This window comes from Gossypium arboreum, chromosome 9, assembly GCF_025698485.1.
Source record: "Gossypium arboreum isolate Shixiya-1 chromosome 9, ASM2569848v2, whole genome shotgun sequence".
Taxonomy (NCBI): Eukaryota; Viridiplantae; Streptophyta; class Magnoliopsida; order Malvales; family Malvaceae; genus Gossypium; species Gossypium arboreum.
Genome location: NC_069078.1, coordinates 13270301 through 13280632, shown reverse-complemented (window position 1 = coordinate 13280632; position 10332 = coordinate 13270301). Strand labels below are relative to the sequence as shown.

The following is a 10332-nucleotide window of genomic DNA, read 5'->3' as shown; positions in this document are numbered from 1 at the left end:
CGTGATAATATCTTTAGCCTCTTGCTCCTGCGCCCAACAGATGTCATATCTAAACCAAGCCCTGTGATCTACCCTTTTATCTCTAGGCTTACTTCCATACATATCCAAAAGGATAGCCTCATGATCGGATTTCGACTGGCGAACAATTTGAGAAGTAAGAAACGGCATTTTTTCCATGAACTCGTCAGAGATGACAAATCTGTCCAGCCTCTTTTAACAAGCCTAGTCCCTTCTCGATTGTTAGACCATGTAAACCATCCATTAGGAGTCTTCACATCCGTCAGGCTTAACTCTTCCAACACATCATAAAAGTCATCCATCAGAGTCCGAGGCTTTCTACGACCCTCTTCCTTCTCTGAATTATTCAAAATGGCGTTAAAGTCACCTCCCATGATCCAGCCTTCATTAACCATGTTTTTCACCCTTCTCAGCATATCCCAAGATTGCTGCCTTAGGCTTGGGTCGGTCTGGCCATAACAGCCAGTGAACCTAAACTTTTCACCATCATCCATGCTAACCAACGAGTCAATGTGAAACTTAGAATAGTTTTGCACAGAGACGTTCACGCCTTCCTTCTAAAGTAGGGCCAATCCACCACTTTTCCCCTTTGAATCGACCGCTAGGCAGCCCTCCATCTTGCATATTGTACGAATACGGTGGAAGATATTTAGAATGAATTTTTGTTTCACAAAGAAAAACAATATCAGGAACGTTCGCAACAAGAAGTTGCTTTAGTTCACGCACAGTCGCTGGATTCCCAGCCCCACGACAATTCCAGCAAAGAATTTTCATGGTCCTTTGCGGGGCTGGTCGCCAGCCTCCACCTTAAAGGGTGAAACCAAAAACCACAGCTTCCTCTAGGCAACTCCGGAAGGACTCTCAACCAGAAATACACCGCAAGAACCCCCAAAAAATAATCCGAAAACACCAAAAAATCTCTCTGAAACCACTCCACAAGGCTAGAACGCAAAGAGCTTCGATCTTCCGTCAAAGAAACGACCAAGAAACCAAGACCGATAAGAAAGAAGGTTGACACGCCGAAAAGCCAACCCACTGACCCAGGGATTCAGCACTGGAGCAAGGGAAACGAACGTCACAGCCCAAGGAACCAAAATCATGTAGAGACGGGATCCACCACCGGAAGCCCAGCTTCCCAAAGAAAAGACGAGAGGCACTCCCCAAGAAACAAACCTGTACAGATGAAAGAAAACAAGAAACCAAGCTTTGCGAAAACCCGAAACAAACAAACCAAAATAAACGTATCAACAGGAAAACCCTCAGCAGACAGAAACCATACGATAACTCAACATCATAACAAGCAAAAGACAACCACAGAAAAGGCGTCAACCCAGCAAGAACAATAAAGAAAACACCACTAGAAAAAGAAGCAATCAACTTAATAAAAATCATTAAAGAGGACACAAAATACGTAGAACCCTGCATGCATGAAACATGCATTATTTACGTCGGGGAAAAAAGAGAACCCACTTTCATGCAGAGGCATAAAAAAGAACATGGAAAAGTCGCAAGAAAGATAAGAACTCGGCCACCGAGGGGCCCCTAGCGCACTAACCAGCATCCAAACAGAGATAGACCGAACAGTATAAAGACTAGACAACGAACTCAGGCCAGAAAAAAACTCCCCAAACAGGACCACCGCCACCGATCGATTTCGAGAGAAACCACCAAAGCCTCAACGCGCCAAGAAGCAGCCACGAAAAGATAAACGAACACCCAGCAGGAAGACCAAGAAAGCCAACAGAAAATCGAGAAAAAATAGATCTACTTAAAATAAAATACTGTACATAAAATACAACTCGTAAGCCCTGCATGCATAAAACCTGCCCTTTGTTCGAAGGAAAATGAAAACAGGCTTTCATGCAGAAATAAAAACTAAAAAGAACGTAGAAAATTCAAAAAAAAAAGAGAAAAGAACCCAGCCACCGTGGGACCCTCAACACAAAAACACACGTAGAACCATGCAGAAAACAAAAAAACAAGAAAAAACGGGAAACCAAAAATATAAAAGGAACCAAAGAAAAGAAATCAGGAGGAAATCACCACAGGACACGAAGCAAAAAATGTTGCAAGAAATGTCTTGTCCGTCCAGGAGAACCGTCAAACCCTATTGCATCACAATAAAACACTGTACGACCACCGAACGGAAAAACCCAAATAGAGAAAATGAAAAGTAATCCTCAAAATCAAAACGAAACACACTCGTAACCCACATAAACTGCCATAATATTCAAAACAAATAAGGCAGACACACAAAGAAAAAATAAAGAAACAGAATCGCCCAAATCTTGGAGAAAAAAGCCAAAACGCTTGCTGCTACTGCGACTGCTACCAGGCACTACCAGGCGATTGCTACCAGGCTACTACCAGGCGACATTCATGTGTCTGAAATAGGGACACTTTATGGTGTCGACGCTTCTGCACCAACAGGGTCCCAGAATTAGCTTTAGTGCTCGACCCGCCTGCACATCTGATGCACAAAGGTACCGGTGCTACCCGATGCTTCGACACATCGAAGGGGCCGGTGGTGCCCGATGGCCCCGCACTACAGGATGGCACTTGCTGCCAATGGTGTACGAGGCTACCGTACGACCGGAGGCCAAAGGTGCCGGAGGCTCTTGTTGCAAAAGGGGAGGGACAGGGATGATTTATTCATTTTTGGGTACCGAACATGCAATGGTATCCGAATTCTACCTTTGGGACTGGGAAGGGACTGGGACGATTCATTCATTATTGGGTACCGAACATGTAACGGTATCCAAATTCTACCTTTTGAGATTGGGGAGGGACTCGTTGTGCCATTTTGTATATCCCGGGATGGCTCGCCGGAGCATCGCCGGGATAGATCGCCGGAGCACTGCCGGGAACCTAACTGGTGGTGGGGGGCACAGACGTCCGGGCATACGATGGGAGTGGACAGTGCCCTGGATAACCCCTGGCCGCTCAATATCACTTCCCCTTGAAAGAGCTAAAAAAACTTGGTCAATGTGCTACCAGTTGACATTCTTTTTTTTTAATAAAAATGACCCAGAGGTCAACTTCAATTTATTGCATCAATCAAAACTAACTCATGGATCTCCTTAGAATAGTCCACATTAAAATCCACGATACAATTATTTTCCTTAGCCAGCTTACATAGACGGTCTGCTATTTTATTACAGCTTCTAGGGGCCCAATTAAAATTGAAATAAGCAAAACTATGATGATTATACAAAAGCCGCAAACAATGGCCCAACGTAGTCAAGTCAAAGCTCCTCTTATTGACGCGGTTAACCAAGCTTGCACAATCAGATTCCACTTCGAGCTTGTCCCATCCGTTAGTCATGGCGAAATTAATACTTTCATCCAATGCCTGCATCTCAACCCATTCAATTTGCATTTCTTTATTAACGCTCCCCATTCTACCGCTGAGAACAAAACCATCGGCATCCTTGGCCACTAAGCCATAACACATATGCTTGCCACAAACAGTCGCGTCGAAGTTAATTTTAACCACACCCGGAGCCGGCTTCTTCCATGCTTTATCCAAAATCATACGCGGCAGCATAGGGGCCTCCAACAGGTTAAAAATATGAAAGTCATGGCTAAGAGACACCGCTCTCTCCCAGGTAACTTTGGCCCCGTCTTCAACACCCTGAAAAATCCAATTATTTCTGCTGTTCCAAATGTACCAAAGGACCGTGACGAGGTCGGACATGGCCTTCTTATCCAGAACACGAGCCGCCTCTTCCAGCTAGTCGATACAGCGAGAATAATTCTCCACAAGGAGATTGTTGTTAATGCCCCCGTACTCCAGAACTGCCTTAGCCTCCGGGCAGTCCTTCAGCGTATGAATGATAGTTTCCTTATCATTACCACATCTCGGGCACATGTTGTTGAAGTGACTACGAATGCTCGCAATTTTGTCAAACGTGGGAAGGATCTCGTGACCCAACCTCCAGCAAAAAATATGAATCTTAGGAAGCGTCTTGAGCTTCCACATAAATTTCCGGAAAAACCTGTGCGGGCCGTACCCAACCTGCTTAAGAATTAGCCAGGAGTAAGCCGATTTAGAAGAGAAAAAACCATTAGGGTTATGGAACCACATCCGCTGGTCGTCATGGCCATTATGAAGAATGGTTAATTTACAAATCTGGTCCCTCAAACTCTCACCGTAGAGCTCTAGGATCCTATTCTCATTCCACCCATCCTTACTCTCATTAAGTAGCTCACATACCTTATTCTCGGGGGCCATCCTTCTTTTAATACGAATGGACGAACTCGGCAGCCCTTCAAAACCCCAATTATCAGTCCAAATATTAATATTCCTCTTGTTTCCAATATTCCAGTCGAAGCCCTCGTATAGCACCCTAGTAGCCTTGGCGATGTTTTGCCACATGAAATACGGTTTGTCCAGGCTTTTTGGATGAAAAACATCACCGTCGAGAAAATATTTTGAGCTCAACACCCTATAGCACAAAGTATCCGTACAGTGGATGAGACGCCAAACTTGTCGTCCCAAGAGAGCCACATTGAAGAGCCAAAGATCTCTGAACCCGAGACCTCCCATGCCTTTGGGATAGCACATACGACCCCAGGCCAATATGTTCCACCCTCTATTCTGCTCCCTGCCTCCCCACCAGACCCGATGCATCATGGATTGAATCTCCTCAATCACCCCTTTAGGGGCCAAAAAAATAGAAAAGGCATATGTAACAATCGATTGGAGAACCGACTTGATGAAGATCTCCTTACCACTTTAGAAAGTAAACGTTTGGACCAACTGTTTATTCTATTGGCAATGTGGTCAAGGATGTTTTTGAAAACACCAGATTTCTTTTTACCGACTAGTATAGATAGCCCAAGGTAACTGTCCAACATTTCTACCAACCTCATTTTGAGTAAGCTACTTGTAGTCATCCTCTGAGCTAAAGGCGTACTAGGGCTGAAGCACACCATTGACTTTTCCAAGTTAATTCTTTGGCTCGACATCTTCTCAAACATCTCCAAAATCCTCAGGAAAGTTTCCACCTCACTCCGATTGTTCCTAACAAACAAGAGAGCATCGTCAGCAAAGAATAAGTGGTTAATTCTAGGGCCATCCTTACTCGCACTGATGCCCTTAATCTTATTATCATTTTATGCATTAACCAACATACGAGAAAAAGCATCCATGCAGAAAAGAAAAAAGATAAGGAGATAGTAGATCCCCTTGACGGATCCCCCTTTCCGGGACAATAACATCAATAAGGCTCGTGTTGTACTTTACTCTATATCGAACCGGACATACACAACTCATGACCTTCTCGACCCATTCCCTCTCGAAGCCAAGCTTTAGCATCACTTTCTCAGGAAACACCCACTCCACACGGTCCTAAGCTTTGCTCATATCGAGCTTAATTACATACCCTTTGTTTGGACCGTTTTTAGAACTACGGAGATAATGCATAAGTTCATGGGTGATCAGCACGTTATCATGGATCATCCGGCCAGGCGCAAAGACGCTCTGATTGTGACTAATACAGTAGGGGAGGACCTCTTTGAGCCTATTAGCCAGAACCTTCGAAATAATCTTATAAATGACCCTGTAAAGGCTAATTGGGCGAAAGTTAGCCATAACACACAGCTCATTAACCTTAGGAATCATTATAAGCAAAGTTTTGTTTAGACAGGAAACATTATTTCTCCCCTTAAGAATATCATGACACAACTTTAAAACATATTTTCCCACCGTCTGCCAATGATCTTTGAAAAAGCTTCCAAAGATCCCATCAATCCCTGGAGCCTTCTGGGGGTCCATTTGATTAAAAGCCATCAAAATTTCCTCGTCAGTGAACTCCCTACTTAACCTACGATTCATGCCGTCAGTAACGCAAATAGGGATAAAAGGAAGATCATAGACATCCCCCGGGTTAACACTGGATTTGAAGAGGTCGTTGAAATAGTTCCACGCAATATCACATATTTCATTCTTTTCATCATGCCACATGCCATGCACGTCTTTCAGCTTTTCTATAGTATTCTTCTTCCTTCGACCCAAAACTCTCACATAGAAATAACGCGTATTCCTATCCCCCTCCCTGAGCCACTGAGTGCGAGCATGTATAGCCCAGTACCTCTCCTCCACCTCATACAAATATCCCAATTTACAACGGGCCAACTTAAGCATGCTAGTCGTATTCTCATGATTAGACCCATCTCCAGCCCGCTAATCTTCTTCTTTATCCTTTTATAGTGCTGATGTTACCAAGGACCCAGCTTCTTTCGAACCAATGCCAGCTTATCCAGGAGGTTGCTCTCATTATTAGACCATATGCTAGTGATGACATCGCGCTCCTTCTTCTCCTTGTTCCAACAGACATCATATCTGAACCAAGTCCTAAGGTCAGTGTTGTTATCCCCAGGCTTACTGCCCAAAGTGTCCATAAGAATCGCCTCATGGTCAGACTTAGATTGACGCACAATCTTAGTAGTAAGAAAAGGCAGATTACCAATAAAATTTTCATATATGAGAAATCTATCAAATCTTTCCTTAACTAAGTCGGAGCTATGACAACCCGAATTAGGGCCTAATCGGAATAGTGGTTTCGTGACAACAAATCCAAGATAGAAATAATTGTTTTATAATTATTTTTGGGTTTATGATATGATTTCATGATTTCGTAAAAATTTCGTGATGAAATTCTATGCATTGAGCTCTTAAGTTGAGATTAGGGACTAAACCGAATAAATTGTAAAACTCGTGTTTTAGAAGTTTTTAGTATGAAATTGCTCTGGGATATTAACTAGGAGGTCTTAACTAGAAATTTGACCAATTCTTAAGTTATGGACAAAAGTTGGACATGGAGGGAATTTTTGGAAAGTTTAGTAGTAAGGGCATTTTGGTCATTTGCATATTAAATGAAATAAAATGGGAAAAATAACACAAAATTGGTCATCATCTTCACTAGTTGCTGCCGAAATTTTCTCTCCTCCATAGCTAGGGTTTCTTCAACTTTCAAGCTTCATAGTAAGTGATTTCAAGCTCGATTTTTAATGTTCTTCACATTTTTAAAATCCTCGTAGTTCGGTTTACCTATTTCTACCATTATTTCGAGTTAGGGTTTATGTTTAAAAATTTACCCATGAATGATAGGCATGTATTTTGTTGTTTGATGGTAGAATATGAATGTTTGAAGTTAGAGAACGATCTTTTCTAAGCAATTTTTAATAAAACGAGCAAAACAAAGATAATCGATAAAAATACCTATTGTTCATAACTATGTGTTAAAGTGAGAATTTGATGTTGCCATAGAAGAGAAAAATGATCAGTAGGTCATTAAACATAAGAATAAGGGCTGAAATTAAATTTCCGAGCCTTGGGGAAAAATCATAATTTTGTAAAAGTTAGGGGGAAAAATGTACTTTTTGTATAATGTGATTTTTGGATTAAAATAAATAGTTTGAGTGTTAAATGAGCTAAATATGTTGTTATAGATCAAGAAAGGCGTGGAATCGACCTCGAACGGGGGAAGGAGAAAGTTTTGGACTAAATTGTAAAATTCTCATATTTTGCACCGAGGTAAGTTTGTATGTAAATAATACATTAATTTCATTTACATTCTTATATTTCAGCCTATTATATATATATATATATATATATACTTGCTGATGTTGAAGTATAAATCGACTATCGGAAGAATGGAAATAAGTAATAGAGAGAGAGATCCCGGTTGAACATTCGGAAAGATCGAATAAAATAGAGGGAGCGTAGCTAGGTCACATGTATGGTGCTGAGTGCACATCATGTGTACAAGAAAGCTACGAGATACTATGTAGTAGCTAGGTCACATGTGTGATACGGGATGTATGCCATGTAGACAAGAGAGCTACGAGAGAGATAAATGTAGCTAGGTCGCATGCGTGATTCCAAGTGAAGAACACCATGTAAACAAGAGAGCTACGAGACAAATTGGCTAGGTCGCATGAGTGGTACTAAGTGTTCACCATGTGTACAAGAGAGCCAAATTAAATGAAATATGATGGTGGGGCTGTGTGCTGAAACCATCAAGTATTGAGGATTAATCCGAATTGTTCAACGGGATGGCTTTGTGGTGACATTGTAATCATGGGCCTATACTCGCTATGTGTGAAATGTGGTGAAAATGATTTGTGATATATATATATATATAAGTTAAAATGAGGTTAGTACAAAGAATGTGTGAAAGAGTGAAATTAGCACTAAAACTGTTTTGGACAGTAGCAGTGACGTGATTTTGAAAAATCACCAAAAATAGAAGGAATTTAATTAGAGGTTGAATGAGATGTGAAATTAAAGCTTAATGAGTATATTTTCATATAAAAGAAACGGAGCAAGCAAAGGAATTCTATATTTTGAGATATTTACAATTGTGTGTGACTTGCTCAGTATGACTATGTGATCCCCTGTTCCAACTTTGAAAAATCATTAAAAATTGTACAAAACACAATAAGAAATATAGTTTATATGCCTAAATTCCTTATTGAGTTTAGTTTTAAATGAACAGGTTTCATGGTTATTTTAATTGTGTACTGAGAGAAATTCAATTCGTAGTGAAAAGAGGTCAGATCAGTTGAGCTGTGTAACAGGGGAAACTTAAACTAATAAACTGTACTAATTGGCTGAACAAAAAATTCTAGAAAAAAATTAGTAAGAAGATTTATGAGTCCAGATTTAGGGAAATTTTACAGATTTGAATTTTGAGTTTCTTAACTCGAGTTATGATTTATTTAGTGATCATGACGCAGTAGGGACAGCTTGATCAAATCAGAGTAAATAGTAAAATTAAAAATATGATATAATTGAGTTATGTTGTAAACATATTAGATTCCTTATTTGTTATTTATATACTTACTTACTAAGCTATAAGCTTACTTTCTTTTCTCTCCTTTGTCTTATAGTGTCATCCAGCTAGCACAGGAGTTAGAGATCGTTGAAGATCCGCCCGCACTATCAATACTCTTGGTATTTGAACTCAACATTTTGAAGTATGGCATGTATAGCAGACTTAGTTATTTCGTTATGTGTCATAATTGTCTAGGTTTAAAATACTAATTATAGTATCAAACTAATCATTTTGTACGAAGCCTTTGAAATTGGTTTCTATTGTTAATGGCATATGTTATAATGATTCATGATCAAATTGCACGCCATATTTTTGTTTGGGTTCTATTTAATAGTATATACTATAATTTGTTAATACCTCGTACCCTGTTCCGGCGACAGATACGGGTAAGGGGTGTTACAGGAGCCTTCCCTATTATTGGACCACGTAAACCATCCATTATTCGTTTTAACATCAACCAAAGCCAGCTCCTCCAGCAACTTACAAAAATCCTCCATAGAGCTACGAGGCTTCCTCCGACCCCCTTCCTTCTCGGCATTGTTGAGAATGGCATTAAAGTCGCCAGCCAAAATCCAACCTTCATTAATCGTATCCTTCACCCTTCTAAGCATATCCCACGAAAGGTTCCTATTGTTTGGATCGACTTGGCCATAAAACCCAATTAATCGCAGCCTTATCCCATCTTCCAAGCATACCAAAGAATCAATATGGTATTTAGAGTAGTTTTGAATCATCACCGTCATTCTTTCCCTCCACAGCAAAGCCAGACCACACTCTTCCCATTCGCACTCACAGCAAGACATCCCTCCATCTTACACAACGTACGAATATGAGAAAAATTGTTAAACTTAACTTTGGTTTCACATAGAAAGACAATATCCGGGTTGTTAGCAACAAGAAGTTGCTTTAGCTCGCGAACTGTCACAGGGTTCCCAATCCCATGACAGTTGCAGCACAGGGTTTTCATTGCTCTTGGCGGGGTTGGTCAAAAACCGCCGCCTTCATTGGTGAAACATTCTTCAATAATATTCTCCGCATAACTTCGGAAGAACTTTCATCGAGGCAATCTCCACTCGGCTCCCTGAATCTCTTCCTCTTATTTTTGAACCGTCCCACACTATCCCTCAAGAGTTTGTGGCTCCTTCTTTCCACAGGGGAGATAGACACAGATCCTTCCTCTAGGCCCTGATCTTTCCCTTTTTCATCGGGTTGCCCACTTTCGTCCCTTATGTTTGATCTACTTTCCTCCCTATCCTCACTCAAAGTGGTCTTTGTTACCATTATTTCAACCCCGTTGCCATTATTTCAACCCCGTTACATCTTATACCCCTACCCTAGATCGGTACCTCTGTAGGTCCCCTCAACCAGCTGTCGTATTGAAAGTTTACCTCATTTGACACTGGACCTAGCAATTTGTTTTTACAAGTTTTAAAAGTATGCCCAATCAGCCCACAAAGGTAGCAAAAAACTG

General features: G+C 41.0%; 1 protein-coding gene across 1 annotated transcript; it reads right to left on the bottom strand.

Moving 5' to 3' along the window:
- Positions 1 to 3751: 3751 nt before the first annotated feature.
- On the bottom strand, positions 3752 to 6166 carry LOC108455176 (uncharacterized). The gene is made up of 3 exons (XM_017753775.1): positions 5406 to 6166; positions 4782 to 5044; positions 3752 to 4677 (listed from the first exon to the last, which is right to left on the bottom strand). Exons 1-3 carry the CDS (start codon positions 6164 to 6166, stop codon positions 3752 to 3754), a joined length of 1950 nt encoding a protein of 649 aa, XP_017609264.1.
- Between the last annotated feature and the right edge of the window lie 4166 nt (positions 6167 to 10332).